The following is an 18,528-nucleotide window of genomic DNA, read 5'->3' as shown; positions in this document are numbered from 1 at the left end:
TCCAAAGCACAGATCCAGGGGAAAAAAATAATCTATGAGGATGCAAATGCATTTCTAGGATAAAAGACAAACAATTCTTAGAAAAAAGTATTTTTTCTGAGCAGAGTTACTAACACAAAGTCCATATATAGCTTAAAAACCACTGCAGCATCTTTGCAGGCAACTCTTTCCACTGTGGTCATGATGCTTAATAAGCTTTTATTTCAAAGCCAGTATACAAAGAATTAGAAAGAAATCCAGCTGTTTAGTTGAACTAGATTTAATCTAAATACTTAAGGAAGTCATCAGTCTCGCTTGCCAAGGCCTAAGGTACAAATTTCCAAGCTCTGCCACCCTATTCCCCTCTTGGTCCCAATTCCAGACGTGACAGCAGTGACTGAGTGCGTGGAAAAAACACCCTTTAAGAGAGGTGACCCTGCCAAGGAGAGACTTAAAGCTACAGAAGTGCTCAATTGCTTTGTTTTCACTTTGCCTGTATTCAAAACCCCTCAGAGACTAATTATTTGAATTCTAAAAAAATCCCTCTTCCCCTCATCTTAAAAACAAAATCACACAGCAGATAATTCCCATTTGTTGAGCAGGGAACAAGCAAAGCGTTGGAAAACATGAGCAGAAACAACACTGGAATACAGGGACCCCGCAGCAGATTTTTAAGAAAGCAAATATTTAATGTACAGCTGCATTAACCATTCTGTTGGAGTTCTATTGTGACTGGGTTCTTAAGAATGTAATTATTTGGGGAAACTTTCAACTTAAGAGTAGCTGGAATTATCAAGTTTGTTTGGGTATTCATAGGACGAGGGATCAATATACTTTACCAGCTTTGCAGAGACAAGGCAAAGCAATCAGCCTCCCCTTACAGCAACAAACTCCACACAGAAGAAATGAAGTTCATTTGTAGTTCCCCACTCCCCCCCAGGTTTTCACTCATCACACAGTGAACTGCAGTCAATCTACAAATGTTCCATTTTTATTACAAAGTATGAAAGGCAGAAAATACTGTACCTAATACACAGGAGGCCGAAACTTAGAAAGAAGGTTAAAAAATCTGAATAAAACTACATAGGAAGCAGGAAATAGCATAAAAGGATGCAACATTCCACTTTCAAGCGAGTTCAGAAAATTGCCTTAAAATTTACAGAGTTTCAACAACATGGTTCCATGACTCAGGTGTTAAAATCCATTGTAACAAACCCTTTTATATTTTCTCCATAAAAATAAAGGAATAAAGGGACACTGCAGTTATCCATGTCAACATTATATGTCTGTTGAATAGCAGGATACTGGGATTCCTCTAGGACAGAATAGTAGCGAAGTTGCAGGTGGAGAAAAGGACAGAAGTAAAATTACTATTGCTTTAACATACTCTAGTGAGAACAAGAAGTCGGGAATCGCATATGGATGTTTGTACAATCATGCTACAAAGATTACACCTCCAGGAAATTACCACAATGGGACTGTGAATGGGAAGAGCAGAAGGGAAAACACACCTAGAAGTAGCATCTCCTACTCGGCTACTGGTAACAAAAATGCTTTGGCGCAATGGATTTAAATTACATTTTACACTGCTAGCAACCCAAGGGTTAAAAAAGGCTCCTATTTCCTAAATTGTCAAAAAAAGCAACATACCTTTTTCCAGTTGCACTGGAACTCAGTCCTGCTCTGGTTCTTGCTTTTCTGCCTTGCTAAGATCCCACAGACCCACGCTCAGCGCTAAGAGGGGGCTGGAGTTGCACATGGAAAGCAAACTCCAAGGGATGGGAGCTGGACCACGGGCTTACAGCTGCACATGGCCACAATATTTTGTCAGAAAAAAGCTTTTTTTCCTTAACTTTGTTAGATTTCCTGAAAAGAAACAAATTTGATGGAAGCCACTGAGATAATTTTAATTTTTTTTATGACTATGAAAATTCTTGCTTGATGCTGAGTATCAGAGGCTGCACGGAAGGCCACTGAGGTCCTTGGCAGACATACTTGTCACCTGAAACAGGCAGCAGCAACTCTCACAAGTGCCTTTGCATCAGCTGTCTGCCATGAATCACCAGATGAGCCTTCAGTAACTGGTATTTAGCTGCATTTTTAATTACTGTTCTTTTTACTGCTGGTGAAAGGTGCTGACTGGAAGTTCTGGAGATCTCTTCCAGAAAACAAACTGAGTCAGGGGCATCCTAAACTCTCCTCAGTACCCTCAAGAATGAAACATTTCTGACTCTTCCTGGGTAAGCAGGGGAAGTACAGCTGCAACACAAAGTGCTCTTTAAGTGCCACATACAATTAATTCCCTGGATTCGCTGCAAAGATCAAGAGAAACTGGGACAGAGTTGATAGTACCTTGCTCATTGCTTTCTGTGCCCACAGAACAGTAAGTACAGGCTTGCTCTGGAATATTGGTCTGAGAGCAGAAAGCAGGAAACACACTTTAGAGAGAATTTGTGTAACCTGTCAGGATAACAGCGTGCATTTGAGGTGGTGGAATCACTTTGCTATGAGCAGTGGGAAAACTCAACCCTTTAGTACTTTGATGGGACTGAAACTGTGCAGTCTGCTGAGCCCAGAGCCTGCCTGTGCTGCTGCCCATTCTTTCCAGTGTGTCTGGAAAGAGTTAAAACACCACTAACAAGCTGGCCAGTTCATTGTTTCAGGCTGCACGAATTTACAGGCAGCAGCTGCAGCTTTTTCTCTCACAAAATTCAAGTTATCCAAAGAATCCTGGCACATTCCTACACAACCAACCCAGTACTGTCACCATCATGTTCTGATGGTAAAGAAGAGGATTCCCAAACACCACTAAGTTCCTAAACAAAAAGGACTCTTTAGGGCACATGCAGCACTACATCCCTTGGGTTGGCCTTACAGGACAGTGACAGTTTCAGAACATGAAGCTTCAGTTTAACATTTACAGCCTTGTCAAGTGATCATATTTTTGGCTTTTTGTAAGAAAAGTGAGGGTCCACTATGTCCCCAGTTAATGATTTTGGTGACAGTTGTTATTTAACATTTTCTACACAACACAGACAAATGCCTACCCTACAAGGGCCGAGGAAAAGATGACTCTCCTCCTAATCTTACCAAAAATATACTTGTTAAAGTGCCATCTGCAAGAGAACAAAACTGACACACTCAGCTCCTCATTTCCATTGACAACAAGCACGAGAACATCTGTGAATTCTGTACATCAGACTCCTCCCCTCACCTGGTATCTGGCAGGCTATGATCTACACTTGAGACTGAGGCAGCTTCTCATTGCACCACGAGGCAAAAATAGAGCTTTTTACTATTACCCAGAACATTCAGTAGAGTAATTACCACTAAGTTTTGAAAGGATCATTAACTTTGACTTATGAGAGGCAATGCCTCCCCCGTTAAACACATTTCAAGGTTCCCTAAGAAACAACCTGTTTTAGCAGTATCCTTTCATATTATTTGAAACCACTGTGTTTTCTTTCTAAATAGATTGTCAAAGCACTCAAATCCTTGCCTTTTAAATCCCTACACACACAAGTACAATTCCCATAGATGCAAGCTACCATAGCCCCCCTCATTTAGACAATCCATGGAGTTGGCACACTACACACTAATTCAACATTCAACTTGTTAACTGCAGGTTTTCACCTCACTAACAAGTTTTACATTGTCAACATCTCCTGGTTCAGAGTCAGCAGGCTGCCCACATAATAGTAGGAAACTGTGGAAAGCTTGGTTTAAACAGAACATAAAAACCAAACAATAGTTTAGTCTCTTGCATTAATCAACTGGAGCAGTGACACAGAACTACCTCACTCAGAAGTATTTCTGTCCCAGAATCAGGCTGCCCTGTACCAACAACAGCACACGCTCTTCTGCTTTGCTCACCTCACCTGTGTTCACTCCTCCCTTAATGCTACTTTCTACTCAAAAACATGAGGTATTTGCAAGCAGTTGTTCTGCATCCTCTGCTTGTGCAGTAAGCACCAAATAACACTAACCGAATATCAAAGTATTTCTTTTCATGAACTTTTAGGGAAAAATAATGCTTATGGGGCCTTCACACCAAACAAAATTGAATGTCAAGCAGGGGAAATGTGTAAACTGTCTATTTCAATTCACAGGCTCTAGCTACAAGTGTCAGGGTTTGTTTTATCTTGCAGATGAAACCCACCAAGCAGAGCATTCCCTACCCTGTCACTGAGTCAGCAGCTTCTGGCAAAAGGGCACCAAGTCTTTTCCTTCCTTGTCTATACAGAAGTGCCATTTGCACTACAGAACATCTCACCCATGAGGATTTTCATGTCTTTTCACTCATTAACCTTTCAAGTGACATCTTTGAAGTTATTTTAAGTATCATTTCCCTGTGCCAAAACAGTCTCTGGTGATTTAAAATGTAATTTCATGTGAAGAATGACAATGGCTTATGCCCAAAGCAGTATGCTGTAGATCCAGAAGGTATCCCAACTGGCTAAAAACACAGGATACAGGTTTTATTTAGAATCCATTGGAGTGTCCAAGATTCCTTCACTTGCCTTTGATGCGTTTGGAGTAAGTACACAATTCCACAAATAGACTTCAAGCAGTTTCATGGATGGAAGAACTGACACTGGATCCTCTTCAGGTCCCTAATAGGATTACTCCCCAGCAGAATCAGAATCTACCTGGCTATTCAGACTATGAGTCCCTTTATACAAGCTCTCCTCTCATCATCTTAGCATTCATCTTTGACTCATGCCATCTGTACAGAATAAACTTTGAAGCAAAAAGGGGATGTAGAAAGTAATAACATTGCAGGTAGTTCCCTCTTAGTAACAGCACATTTTGCCTGCCATTTGTAATTAAACAGAGCATGACAAGCCTGTGAACATGTTTCAGATGACTCCTAAAGCTGTGAATGCCATTAGCTGCTCCTGCTAAGAAAACCCCAATTTTCACTTCATTCTACCTAAGTTTTTTCCAGTTTCAGACAAAGTGCTGTTGTAAACAGTGATAACTAATTGTTTGGCTAACACTGCTCTGACATCTAGCTAAAGCCTGTCTGTGGAACACACTACTCTCAGTACTACTGCTAACAAGAAAAATTGATTTCCAAGTCAAATCAAGCGTTGTCAGAAACCCCACAACTGAACACAGTGTCACTGACAAAACATCAGCTTGAACAGTGTGAGTCTCTTGGTTCTCTGCTATCAAAAGGAGTGATGGAATACAGCTGTCCCTAACGAATTTCTATCGAATTCCTGAGGCAATGCTTTTTTGAGCTCCACGGTGAGAAGCAGCCTGCAGAAGAGTATTTCTCTACATCCAAAATGACAACACTGCAGATTTTGTTCTGTATTTGACAGTGTTTTCAGTGTCAGCTTCACTGTTCCACAGCAATTGCTTTCCCAACTTGCCTTTCCTGCATTAACTGACAAGATGGGAGTTTGCCAGTGTCCTATTTATAATCTACCTCCAGCTGCAGGTGAATACTCATTAGGTTGACAGAATTTTGATGGTTTCTGACATTCACATGGAAACTGGGCTGCACACCCGTCCAGACCAGCTCTGGCTGTCATGTCTTCATCAGGGAGCACTGCAGAGCTTCAGCACAGGACCTGTGTTACAGTAAGACTTCAACAAAGATTTTTATCTTGCCTAATCCACTCAGATTTCATTGAACAGTATTATGGTAGAGTGATCCACTATTCCAAACTGAGGCCCTCTGGCACATCCCCCAAAGGCAAGAGGATGACAAACGCCAAGCCTTGGCCTCAATGGCACAGTTTCTTTCCTTCTAAATCCACCTTTGTGAATCACATTAGGGAGTAATTTCTGTCAAAGAAACAGCTTTCTTTTGGATAGCAGAACCAGCTTTTCTGACTTGTCCATTCAACAAGACCTGGGAGTACAACGCAAATACTTCACAAAAAGATTGCTTGCACTCCCTTCAGGACCTCCCAGGAACACAGGCCAAACAAAGCCTCCAAAGTACAGCCCAACCACAAAATCTTGCTCGTATTATTTGCCAATCAAGCAAGCTACAAAGTGTGCAATGATTTTATTTTGATTTAGGTAAGGTAAGTCTTCTGAGGGGAAATCATTTGGTTGGAAGTGTCAGTCCCAAGTCCATTACAAATACATTTTTTCAGGAGTTGCTTACCTCCTGGGAGCTCATGTCATGCATGGATCTTCCTTCTCAAACTATCACCGCTCTGTTAGCTAACACGACTGCAGGATACACAAACTCAGTTAGAATTTAAAAATAAGACCTACCATAGTAACAACTGCCTTGAGCATCACAAAAGTGTAAAGAAATTGTGCAACAAGTACTTGTACTTCACAGCACCAGAAAATTCTGCCCAGGTCACCAGATACAGGGAGCCAAGGCAACAGTTAATTCTGGCAGGCCTTTACTGCCAGGGAGCCTGCAGAGTTACTGTGATTTGTATCCATGAACAGGTCCTGCTTTGGACATATGGAAGTGGATCACATATCAAAAGTAAGAATTAGGGAGAAAAACCTTACTCAATAGAAAGTTAGCCCAATATATAAAAAACATACAAACGTTTAAACAGTTCAGAGGCAGCAACAACAGGAATGACAAAGATTCCTGCCAAGGTGGCCATTAACACCATTGTCTTTTTCCCCCCACCTTGTTTTTGCACCTGCATCTATTAAACTGGTGGATGTACTGCCTCAGCTGGCTGACAAACACATGGACATATGCAGCAACTTAAAAGCCTGCAAGCTTATTAATACAGTCAACAAACAAATATACAGAACTTTTACTGAGGGAAAAAGAATTTCACAAGAAAACCAGAACCCAGAAGGTCCAAGAGGCTCAGCACGTCTCTGCATTTTAGAGTCTTGAGAGACAGGAGACCCCTGCCATCGATTCTTGTAGAAGTTTCTTGTAACAGTAGATGCAAAGCAACAATAGATACTGGCCACTTGACTGGTGGTGTTCTTACTTTAGAGGGGAGGGGGAATGACACAGCCTGCCTCACTGTGCATGAAGCAGCAAAGTTAGACTCTGAGGATCTCCAGGCAGTTGTTGTAGCAGATGGCTATCCAGTCTGGCTGGGTGGACGCCCACTGTACATTGTTGATCTCTCCCTCAGCTGTGTAGGCCAGGATGGGGTCCTCAATGGCACGAGGCATTTGCTGGATGTCCCAGATGAGAGCCTGGTGATCATCCGCTGCACACAGACAAGAAATCCAAGTACAATCAGAGTGGAACAGTATCTCCAGATGTGCCTACTACAGGCCTAAAGCCAAGGAGACAGATAAGATATGGCTACTCCAGTCCTGATCCATATTCAAGCCAGACACAACACAATTACGTTCCAACAAAATAAACTTGGATCATTATACATTGTCCAAGACAGAGCTGATAAACAAATGACCAGTGGAACTCATAACAGTAGAAAACATTTAAGAACTAGATTGCAAAAAAGCTAAGGAGCATTAAAATAACAGGAGTTTAGCCTGAGCTGATGCACAGTTTGGGTACTGGGCTCACCACTTCAACACCATAAGCTATAGTAGGTGTCTACTTTTGTAACATTTTAGGGAAGTCACTAATAAAGAGCTTCTAAATCCCAAGTATTCTTTAGCAAAAGGCAGGCAGAGAACTGCATAAACTTTAGGATGAAGAGGATTTTGCAAATGCAGTGAATGACTCCGAGATTCCCCTAAGCAGGTCACGCTTACCTGCTGTACAGATGTGACAGGAAGAGTGAGGTGCCCAGGCAATTCCATTTACACACGCTCTGTGGTTGTTTAACCTGGCAACAGGGGTGCAGGGAACTCTGACATCCAGAATCACAACCTTCAGACACAAAACCCAGCTACATTAATAAATTGCATTTTTAAAAATTAATTTATTCAAAATATGAAATATTTTGAGGTAAGGCTATAAGCATGGCTCTTTCCTAAAGGAAGTGGCTGGCAAGCAAGCCCTGTTCCTGACGAACAGCTTCCAGTTGGTCACTGTGTCATGGGTCTCAAAAGAAGTCAGACCTCAAAGGGGGCTTGTGAGTTAGGCCACAGCAGCAAACAAATTGTGCTTCCCGGAAGCAGCCTTGGTAACAAACTAAAACTAGCCTGGGAAAGAACAAGGTGACTAAAACGCCTGCAGTTAAGATTTTATGTGAAAATTATTGCCCAGCTGCTCACAGGCTCCTCTTAAAAATCAGCTGAAATATATACAAGCCATAAAGCTCAAGTTTATAATGCCAAAGTCACTTCTTTAACCTCTTAGTGAATTAAGAAGTGGTCCTTAACCATACTTTGGGGACTGACACTGCCCCTTTACATCAAACACCGGGGTATAAATTAGTATCCAGCCACCTCCCCCAGAAAATCGGCACCAGCAGCCGGGGGAGAGGAGCTGCTGCCTCACCTCCATGCCGTCCATGGCCATCGTGGCCAGGTAGTTTGGGTCCTGCTTGTTCCAGCAGAGCCGCAGCAGCGGGTGGTGCTGGGGGTCCTCGTAGATGATGGTGCTGTGCTCCAGGTGGCGCAGGTCGAACATCCTGACCGAGCCGTCGGCGCCCACCGAGGCGAACATGTCCCTGCCGCCGCCGGCGCGGCTGAAGGCGATGTCGTACACCTGTGCAGGGCACAGCGCGCTGGCACTGCGGGCACTGGGACAGGGCTCACAGCGGGGCAGGGCTGCTGCCACGCCGGGGCCCCGCGCGCTGGCACTGTGGGCACTGGGGCAGGGCTCACAGCGGGGCAGGGCTCACAGCGGGGCACAGCGCGCTGGCACTGTGGGCACTGGGGCAGGGCTCACAGCGGGGCAGGGCTCACAGCAGAGCTGGGCTGCTGCCACGCCGGGGCCCCGTGCGCTGGCACCGCGGGCACTGGGACAGGGCTCACAGCGGGGCAGGGCTGCTGCCACGCTGGGGCCCCGCGCGCTGGCACCGCGGGCACTGGGACAGGGCTCACAGCGGGGCAGGGCTCACAGCGGGGCAGGGCTGCTGCCACGCCGGGGCCCCGTGCGCTGGCACCGCGGGCACTGGGACAGGGCTCACAGCGGGGCAGGGCTCACAGCGGGGCACGGTGCGCTGGCACCGCGGGCGGCGGGGCAGGGCTCACAGCGGGGCAGGGCTCACAGCGGGGCAGGGCTCACAGCGGGGCAGGGCTCACAGCGGGGCTGCCCCGCGCTCCCCCGACCACCCAGCACACCCAAAAGGAGCAGATACCGGCTTATGCAATCGTGGTATTGCTCACTGAAACTAAAACCTAACCATTTCCCAGACTTGGGGTTGTCTACATTAGTTGGTGACAAGTAAAATGTTAAAATCAAAGAATTTTGCACGCTGTTTAATGTCTTTTATAGGAAGTTGATTTCAAGTCTAATTTTATGTTTTATCTCATTTTTCTACAATATTCTGGAGCACAATCTGTTAAAACAAACATGTTCTTAAGTCAAGTGTCTATGATGACTAAAAGGAATTGCTTTGATAGCCAAAAATATTTAGCTACTCAAAACTGTATACAATCTTAGAAAAACTGTATATAAATGTAAATAAATGATCTTTTGGAATCATTAAAGTGTTCAAGAAAAAAAAAGGAGAAAAAAGGAAAAGTTTCTATTCCTTTTCTACTGTTTAAAAAGATGCAATGTAAAGAATCAAACCCCTCCATCACCTCTTTGTCATGTGCAATAAGCTGGGTCTTCACGTGGCCAGACACCAAATTTACTCTTCCCAGAACCTGTCCTGTCTCCAGACCCCAAATAGTGCAGGTTGTGTCAATACTAGAGGTACCTGAAACAAAACCACTTCTGTTAGTAAAATTAATATTGTCCCAAATGACTTAATCACTTTTGGGGTTAACATCCCCCAACATCTACAGATCAAAATAGCCATGAGAACAGCATAGAACTAAAATCAAGAATGTCAAACAGCCAGCAGCCTTCCATGCATTTAAATGACCTAAACCTTTTAGCTGCAGAAATAGCCTTCCACACAGGAATAAAGTGTAAATAGCTCATGTCTGCTTCAATCTACTCAGATGCCTGATGCAACTCTGAGATCAACTTTCCCATCCTGTACGTCTCCTGTGCATGCCAAACCCCAAATTCAATCAGTGTTTTGATGGCATGTTATTATTAATTGATTGCTGCTGTGGGCTGAAGGTGGGGTTAGCAGTAAAGCTCTTAAGAGATGAGACACGTAACAAAAAATAAATCATGTAGTAAATAATTACTATGACATATTATCACTGTTAATCTCTGGGCAAATCCCCCTGACATAAATGGCTGTTCTCTTCTGGGAAACAAACCTCTGCATCAGTCATCCAGGATTCACAATTTGTCCAGTAGGCTATAATTAAACCTAAAGCGTTCAGCCCCATCTTCCAACTGAATTAAGGACTCTTGGCTCTCCTCCTGCTGCTGAAATGGCCTCAAAAAACACACAGCTCAGAGCAGAGTTTTATATCCACTCCAGAACACTCTGAAATAAGTCACAGAGCTGATGCACATCCTTACTCAGCACTGCAACAACAGCTTACCAGCCCTGAAGGCCAAGAGTCCTTATCCCCAAATATCCCTAGTCTAACCTGAGTGACCCATTCTGCACTAGACAGGGCACCTTTTGATGAAAAAAAGCCTCCATGAGAGAAATGTTCTTATTTTTTAATGTAAAACAACAGCAGTTTCTACGATGCAGCAGTTACAAGTCCAGACTTCATCAGACTAAATTCAAGTGTGCCAAAACCAGAACATTTTGTCCGTCTCACCTAACAGGTAAGGATCCACTTCATTCCAGTCAAATGATGTCAACGGAGCACAGAAATCCGAGTTCTTGTTGTTGTTCAGCAAACACTCCAGACGGGTCTCAGTTTCACCCACCTTCAGAGAAAATGAAATGTCTGACTTAAAAAGCAACATCACCTGACTTGTTCCACTGGCACAAAACATTAGGACTTAATCTCAGGTTTCTTTCCTCTCAGCTTTACGTCCTAAAGCTCTGGAAAACACAGCCACCACCTCCATTTTCAACAAGCTGATTAAAACAGCAATTGCTATGATAATTCTGCATTTCTTATAGTCTTCATAGAGTCACATTATTGCAGTGAAGAAAATCTTGTCTGGAGTGAAAAAGAGATCAATATGTAACAATTTATGTTCTGGTTCATCTTTTCCTAGAGTGGATTTACTCACCCTCCACACTCGAAGGTAGTCACCACTGGTGGCCAACAGGTCTGGGTAAACTCCCTTGGTGTCTGGGATCCACATCAGCTTTGTGGTGGGGTAGGGATGATCAAAGGTGTTCCTACAAATGAATTCTGAGCTCTCTTCATCCAAACCAACAAGCTGCACCTGTAAGAAACCATATTTAAAAGAAAGCATTTTATCAAAATACTAATTTCTAATGACAGCATTAAGAATGAGTGTGTTTCAGGACATTTTCTGTCACCTCAAGGACAACATAAAAGGATGAGCATGTCAATGAATGAGAAATCTTTAAAGTGCCACTGGGGCACATCAGTAAAGAGAAGTATCCATAATCATCACAGTGCTTTGATTTGAAGAGATGATCCCAAACGAACTGAAATCCAATCCTAAAGGATTAAAGACCACTCTTCTCTTTTCCACATTGCAAAGCCCAGTTTAAATCACAGACTTAAACTGCACAAACATTATTGTAATTCATCTTTAACGGAACTGATGCTGACAATGTGATCTTCAGAGAGCAAAACAAGCTGTACTTTGCACAATTAAAGTGCATATTATGGAATTTTTGGCCATAACCTTGCATTCTGTGATGGATCATGTCAGGTAGCTGGCAAGCTTTTTCAGCACCACATGACACAAAATGTTCTATCACAAGTGCATGAAAAACTCATAAATTAATCAAATCAGATAGGAAGAAAGACAGAATTCAAACTTAAAAAAAATATTAGGGAGCTAAAGTGGTTACATAATTATTCAAATGTTTTGTGTGAACAGACCAAGAAAGCGGGTCTGCTGAAAGATTCTAAGTAACTGAATTCCAAATTAGAACTTTTGCACAGCGATGTGTCAGGGGGAAGGGCTAAGCCTGCCCCATTGTGAGAATGATGCAAAACAGCAAACAAGAAACTATCTCCTCACAGCCTGGTCATGACAGCACCTGAAGTAATGCTTGAAGTCCCAGACATGATGTTATTAGAAAAATATTGACATGTCAGAAAGTGTGCAGAGAACAAAAGGTGCTGGGAGGACTTGTTTAACCTGCAGTGACTACAGGACCCAGACAGGATGAAAGTCCCACTGTGTGAAATGCTGCTCAAACACAAACATTACAGGGACGGCTCACTACAATTAGATTGTAAGCTGCTCACTGTAGGAACTTCCTAGTACTTTCCACACAGCAGCTTCCTCCTTGGAATAGTAGCTTATTGGACTTTTTCTAGGATGTTTATCTGAAAAAATCCTGAATTTATGCTTATCCTGGGATAAGCAATTTATCTAATAAACTACACATTTCAACTAGACAAGAAATCTATCATATTTTCCTCCATAACAGAAAACAAAAAAATGCTTTAGTGGATCTTAAAATCTAATTAATTTGCAGTTGTATGAGCTCATTTAGAGATTCTCTTAAATTCAAACCTTTCCCTCCCTCATGAGAAGCTCCATCCTTTCCAACCCATAACAAACACTAAAAGATGCAGCCAAGTATGCTTCCAAAAACTGAAATACAGCCTGTCTTGCCCTCTCTTTATTACAACTACTCCTTATTATCCTTCACACTCTAGTATAAATCAGTCAAAAATCTCCCAGACCTCTGAAGTGATTGACAAATTGCTTTCTAACTCCTTTAGGGATCAGAAATATTAAGCAGATTTTACAAAGGAAGCATATTGTCCTTGGTGATAGAAAATCTTGTGGCAAGGTTAGGATCAGAAGACAAATGACCTCTAATCATTTCTCCTTTGCTTATGCTGATTTTCACTCAACATGAGTGTATTAATCCTATACAAAGCAATCAACATCCTCATCACCAGAAGCAAACCTCAAACAGCAAAAGATCTCCTTTCACTGGTGTTAATGTAAAGACTCCTGCACTGCATATTCACATTTAACCCCTCCTCAGACCTTAAGATGAAGCAATTTAGCAATCCAGTATCTCTGATCTTTGACACGTTTAAGAGCAGGCCGGGTTAGAGGACAGAAGTTGCATTATAATCACCAGAGCTCCTGCCAGTGCTGCAGCCCAGGTGCCCGCACAGCCCCGGGAGCTGGCGGTGACCCCGAGGAGGAGGCACCGCTCTGCCGGGAGCGCCGGGCAGCAGCAAGGCTTGAGAAGCTCTACTCCTTCCAAGCTCTGCATAGTCAGAGCTGTTCCTCTTCTCTTCGGACTTCACACACAGTCATTACAGAACCCCTCTACTCATTCTCTTGTGCAGGCTGAACACAAGGGGGTGGAACGTGGAATTATTTCTAGGATGCTGATTGTATCAGAGCCCTGTGTCTCCCCTCTGCAAGTGAGGCAAGAATGCTGCTGCACAAAGGAGTGCCTGAGGTCCAGCCAAGACTGAGGTAATGCCTATGGGAAAGTACCTGCCAGTCTGGATACAATCTGAACCATTCTACATCTCTCTGTAAGTCTTTCCACTGGGAAAATGAGGATCAGCGTGTTTAGTCTCAAACAGTTTTGTGATTATGCCATGACAGTAGCTAGGAATGCTAAATATTTATTTGTTTCTCCAACACTTCAAGATAGGAAAATCCACATCTAATTTTAACACATTATAATCCAAGCACTTATCAACATAGAGCATAATTGCAACAGTGCATGTCAATAAAGAAGTGCCTTTAATCGGCATTCTTTAACTTCTAAAAAAATCCCATCTCCGACTTGATCCAAAAGAATCAGACAGAACCAAACAATGCAGAATTTGGTAACAGCTTCTTTTTCTTACATGGCTGGAGTAAAAGTGATGTAAGTTCACAGGAGTTTGAAAATCCCCAAAACTACAGCCTTTTAATCTAATTAGTAACTACCCAAAATGACATTTCACAATTATTTTTAGGGTCATATACAATCAGAAAGATGTCACTGCACCAATAATTTCCAGCAGTCAATCAATTTTTCTTTGCAGTGCTAGATCTTACAGAACAAATGACCTGGCAGAAGAACTGCCCTGAACACTCTCTGTCTGAGGCACTGCTTGGGAGGAGGTGGAAATCTGGGAAGCACCTGGTCAGAACCTGTCCATGAAGCCACAGCCACGAGAATTTTAAATAGTAAGACCTACGAACACTGTTCCTCCCATCATGACACTGATCCATGAGGGATTACAATGGCTGACTGCAGTTTCCCAACCCAAGAGATAAACTACCTCTTGGTAGTTTTCCTAAACTACCTCAAATTATTCAATTCTTCCAACCAGAGCAAGGCATCTGTCTTCCTGTAGCAGTGATTTGATCAGTGAAGGTGTACAAGCTGAAACAAAGTTGGGGTTCAAACAGGCCTTGGCAAGCAGCTTCAGCCTGTGCCACAGAGGCCATTAATGAGATGGCTGATGGGGTTAGAGGTGTCTGGGAATTGGGGATCACAGTAAATTAGGGTTTGGCAGCCAAGAGGTTTGAGTTCCCTACAAAAGAGGTGTAAATAGACAGTTCATGTAACCTGTAGTAATTAAAATGCTGGCAATTTCTACAGAAACAGAAAATCAGAGACAAATGAAACAAAAATCTCCCACTCTTTCTCCTAATACTGTCCCAGTGAGCACTTCTGCAATAAACACTTGGGCATTGAGTCTTTTTAAAGAAATCCTAAACGAGTAACAAGGAAAAGGTATAGTCACTTATTTGGTTAGACCTTAAGCAAGCTACTCTGTTCCAGATTATTTTTGTTACTAAGGAAGGAAGCCAGTTGTTTGGAACAAACCATTGCGATATCAGAAACAGAAATTTTATTGGGACCTTGGCAAAAACCTCTGAAGAGGAGAGTGCAAAGATCATGGGTGCAAAGAGAAAGCCAAAATGAAAATCAGTTTTCGTTATCCTTTTAATTAGTGCCAACTGTACCTATCAGTGTGTTTTGATGACAGAAGCTGCAATATAAAACATCTCAGCCATGAAGGACAAAACTTCACACATACTCTGTAAAAAATCTTACTTTTCTGTTAGTTCTAAAAGTCAGGCTACAAACCCCACAGCTCCAGGCTCTTTGCTGCACAATATCATGGACTATTTAAACAGGAGCTTCTGTTTTTTCCCTTTGATTATACCACGTACAGGGATAGGAGCTGGAAGAGTTTACAACTAGTGTGCAGGTAGCACAGTTTTACAATACCTGTCCAAGAGTTTCCAATCCGGAGCATGAAACTATTCCCTGAATGTTTTGCCACCCTCTCAAGGGCTCAGAACAGCTGAGAGAGTCATAGTAAGGCACCATTAAAACATTGCAGATGAAACACCACCCCCAAGAGTATTCTAGTCCCCAAAGTAAAGGAGACAACATCAACAGTCTGGGCAATAACGACACTTGCAATTAGCCAAGACAGCTCTCTGTTAGCTGTCTTCCTACAAAAAACACCAAACAAGAAAAAAACCAGAAAAAAATCACTCTGAAATATCAGAGACACAGCAAATGAAGGTTACATTTCATGGCATTAATGGTACAGGTTTCATTTTTAATCATACATCATCTTTATTTCGATATCACCAGCAGCATCCAGACTTTTCTCATCCTCACACTATTAGTTTCCAGCTCTTTACACCACACAGACCTCATGGCATGTGGTGCTTACAGAGACTGGAATCAACAGAATCTTTATTCATGGAGCTCAGAGGTCAAGAGAAACCCCAGGTAATATTTACAGACAGTGATAATTTACATAGCCCTACACAACTTCTGTCTGCAACAACTGTGAGTGTAAAGCATAGAAGAGAGGGGTCGACTCTGTGGCTTTACACTGCAAGCCTGAGCTGAGAAGCAGCTCTAACTGTAACGGAGAGCAACCCCAGGGAATGCTCCAAAATTAAAGAGGTAGAGGCAACATAAATGCAAGCCCCTTATTAACCAATTGTGCCACCTCTAAACAACAACTGTTAGCAGATTTGCTATTTTACCTTCTCAGAGTACAGGCTAAAAAAATGCTTTCAAGTTGGTCTTTAAACAAATTGGAAATTTTCAAGCTAGGCCCTGCCTGACCCCAGCAGCATTCCCGGAAGCACAACACTCTCCAGGAAAAGGAGACAACTCTCACACTGCCCAAACTACAGCATGCTCAGCAAAGCCCACGTCCAGGACTGCTGTAAGGGCAGGCATCTAACCACTCTAAGAGATGTCATCCTGCCACTCCCTGCCACCACACCCTTGCACAGAGCCCTATGCCCAATGCCAACTCTCTGAAAGTATTTTCCACAATCTCCATTAATCATCTTGACAAGGCTACAAAGCTACATGCAATAAACCAAGCTCTACTGGCAAGTCCTCAGTTTCACAGAATTGTCAGGATGCTCTATAACTTCATCCATCTCCTCTTCTCTCTTCTATTTTTATGTCATTCATTATACCAGACCAGCACCTTGAAGGCTGCTCAGAAATGACTCCACATGTGTTCTGCGATGAACACACAGTCTCCATTACCAGTGTGACATTCTTCACTTACACTTTGCAGGGAAACACTGAAGATACAACCTCATGCTTCATTACACCCCTGTTCTCAGGGAAACGTACTGAGGAATCACTGAGAGTGGTTTATATACTTATGAAAAACGTTATCACACAGAAGTTCTACACAGTAAGAAAGTACAATGTGAACAGTAATGAGAACAGTACATTTCCAACACTGCCTTAGACAGCCTGTACATCACAGAATCACAGAATTGCTGGAGTTGGAAGGGACCTCTCAAGATCATCCAGTCCAATCCCCCTTTCTAGGCAGGGTCACCTGGAGCAGGTGACACAGGAACACATCCAGGTGGATTTGGAATGTCCAGGAGACTTCACCAGGAAGGGAGACTTCACAAGCTTTTTGACCAGCCTTTTCCACTGCTCTGCCAACCTCAATGGAGAGAAGTTCTTCCTCAGAATGAGGTGGGACTTCTTTATATCTATATACATATATATGTACAAACTTCAGTCCTGGCTACGAACCTTCCTTTGTATTGACCAAAAAGCCAGATATGCCCAGGCCGGGGGACCCTGTTTTATTTCTACAGCAGCAGCATCCAAACTCATCTCATACCTTTCGTTTCCAGCTCTTTACACCACAGAAAACTTACAGCACGTGGTGCTTATGTGACTGAAGTCAACACAATCGTTATTCCCGAAGCTCAGAGGTCACGAGAAGCCCTGCAGAAGCATTATCCCCAAACCAGCAGCACGAGGGCTCTTCCCACTGCAGCTCCGCAGTGTCCCCTCACCTCCGGGCTCGCTAGACCAGCCTGGACCTGCTCCAGCACCGGCACTTGGGGAGGCAGGGGGGCACCTGAGGGCTCTGCTCAGCTCCGGGAGTGCAGGACAGGGCGGGCAGGCGCCCCCCGCCCACCTCAACCCCGGGATGAGGCGGGCCAAGCCCTGCTCTGCCCCAGTCCCTGTGCCCACCGCAGCCCACCTTGTTGTTGTACTCCTCTACGAAGCTCCCCAGCGCCAGGCGGAACCGCTTGTCGGGCCGGACGCTCCAGTTCATGGCGTACACGGTCCAGGGCGCCTCATATTTGTAGATCTCCTTCCGCTTCCCGTGCAGCGACATGGCTGGGCCGGGGGGGCCGCGGGCCTGGCCCGGGGAGGCTGCGGGGGTGCCCGGCTGCAGCGAGCGGGGAGGCGGAGCGGGCCGGGGGGAGGCTCAGCGCGGCCCTGGGACGGGGAGCGCAGGAGGCACGGAACGGCACGGCCCCCTGCGTGTCGGGGAGCGGGGAAGGCTCGGCTCGGCTCTCGGGGCGGCGGCAGGCAACGGGCAGGCCCCGGCTCGGCCCCCGGTCCCGGACCAGACCCGGCGGCAGCAGCGGCGCTGAGGCCGTTTGGGACTCGGCCTCTCACACAACGGGAACGGAAGCCACGCGGGGAGCCCCGCCCATTGCGCGTGGGTTGGATGCCTTGACTGTCATTTACAGCGCCGGCTGTCTATTGGTGAATCTGCCCGTGCGCTCGGCCCGCCCCGGCTCTCTATTGATCGTTTCGCCCTTCACTCCAGACGGGCGCTCGCGCTCTGGCTGGGGTAACCTACGGTTGCGCTTGGCCCCGCCCAGGAGGGCGGGTGCACTCGTTGTCGACATCCTATTGGCTACCTGCGGTCGCAGTGACTGGAGGCGGGATCTTGAGCCCTTGTCTCTGATCGATTGGCTGGAAGGGATGTCAGTCATGCCAGCCCAAGGCGGGTGGGGCCACTTCAGGCGCACGAGGCTGCTGCGAGTTCGAGTCCCGCCTCGGCCGAGTGGCGGACGGGGCGGGGCTTGTCTCTCATTAACAGGAGGTTAATTATGGTGTTTATTTTTGGAAGCAGCACTGGCGAGTGCTCTGCGCCTTACTGGGGGAAGGGGTGCAGCTGGCTCCCTGGGGAGCTCCCTGCTGTGCGCGGCATCCCGCTCGAGCAGGAGAGAGGCTGATTTAATCCCCTGCTGGGGGT

General features: G+C 44.7%; 1 protein-coding gene across 1 annotated transcript; it reads right to left on the bottom strand.

Moving 5' to 3' along the window:
* Positions 1 to 948: 948 nt before the first annotated feature.
* On the bottom strand, positions 949 to 18,000 carry DCAF7 (DDB1 and CUL4 associated factor 7). The gene is made up of 7 exons (XM_063403631.1): positions 17,518 to 18,000; positions 11,123 to 11,281; positions 10,699 to 10,810; positions 9,604 to 9,722; positions 8,351 to 8,560; positions 7,660 to 7,777; positions 949 to 7,145 (listed from the first exon to the last, which is right to left on the bottom strand). The coding sequence occupies exons 1-7, from the start codon at positions 17,653 to 17,655 to the stop codon at positions 6,973 to 6,975; spliced, it is 1,029 nt and encodes a 342-aa protein (XP_063259701.1). The 5' UTR covers positions 17,656 to 18,000; the 3' UTR covers positions 949 to 6,972.
* Between the last annotated feature and the right edge of the window lie 528 nt (positions 18,001 to 18,528).

This window comes from Prinia subflava, chromosome 8 (genome assembly GCF_021018805.1).
Source record: "Prinia subflava isolate CZ2003 ecotype Zambia chromosome 8, Cam_Psub_1.2, whole genome shotgun sequence".
NCBI lineage: Eukaryota > Metazoa > Chordata > Aves > Passeriformes > Cisticolidae > Prinia > Prinia subflava.
The sequence above is the reverse complement of the archived record's forward strand: the minus strand, read 5'-3'. Positions and strand labels throughout refer to the sequence as shown.

Coding starts and splice junctions, on each gene's coding strand:
- DCAF7 (XM_063403631.1), bottom strand. CDS start 17,655: ATGTCGCTGCACGGGAAGCGGAAGGAGATCTACAAATATGAGGCGCCC. Junction 9,723..10,698: donor AGTGGATCCTTACCTGTTAG/GTGAGACGGACA, acceptor GTTTTGTTTCAG/GTACCTCTAGTATTGACACA. Junction 8,561..9,603: donor TTATTGCACATGACAAAGAG/GTGATGGAGGGG, acceptor TGCCCTGCACAG/GTGTACGACATCGCCTTCAG.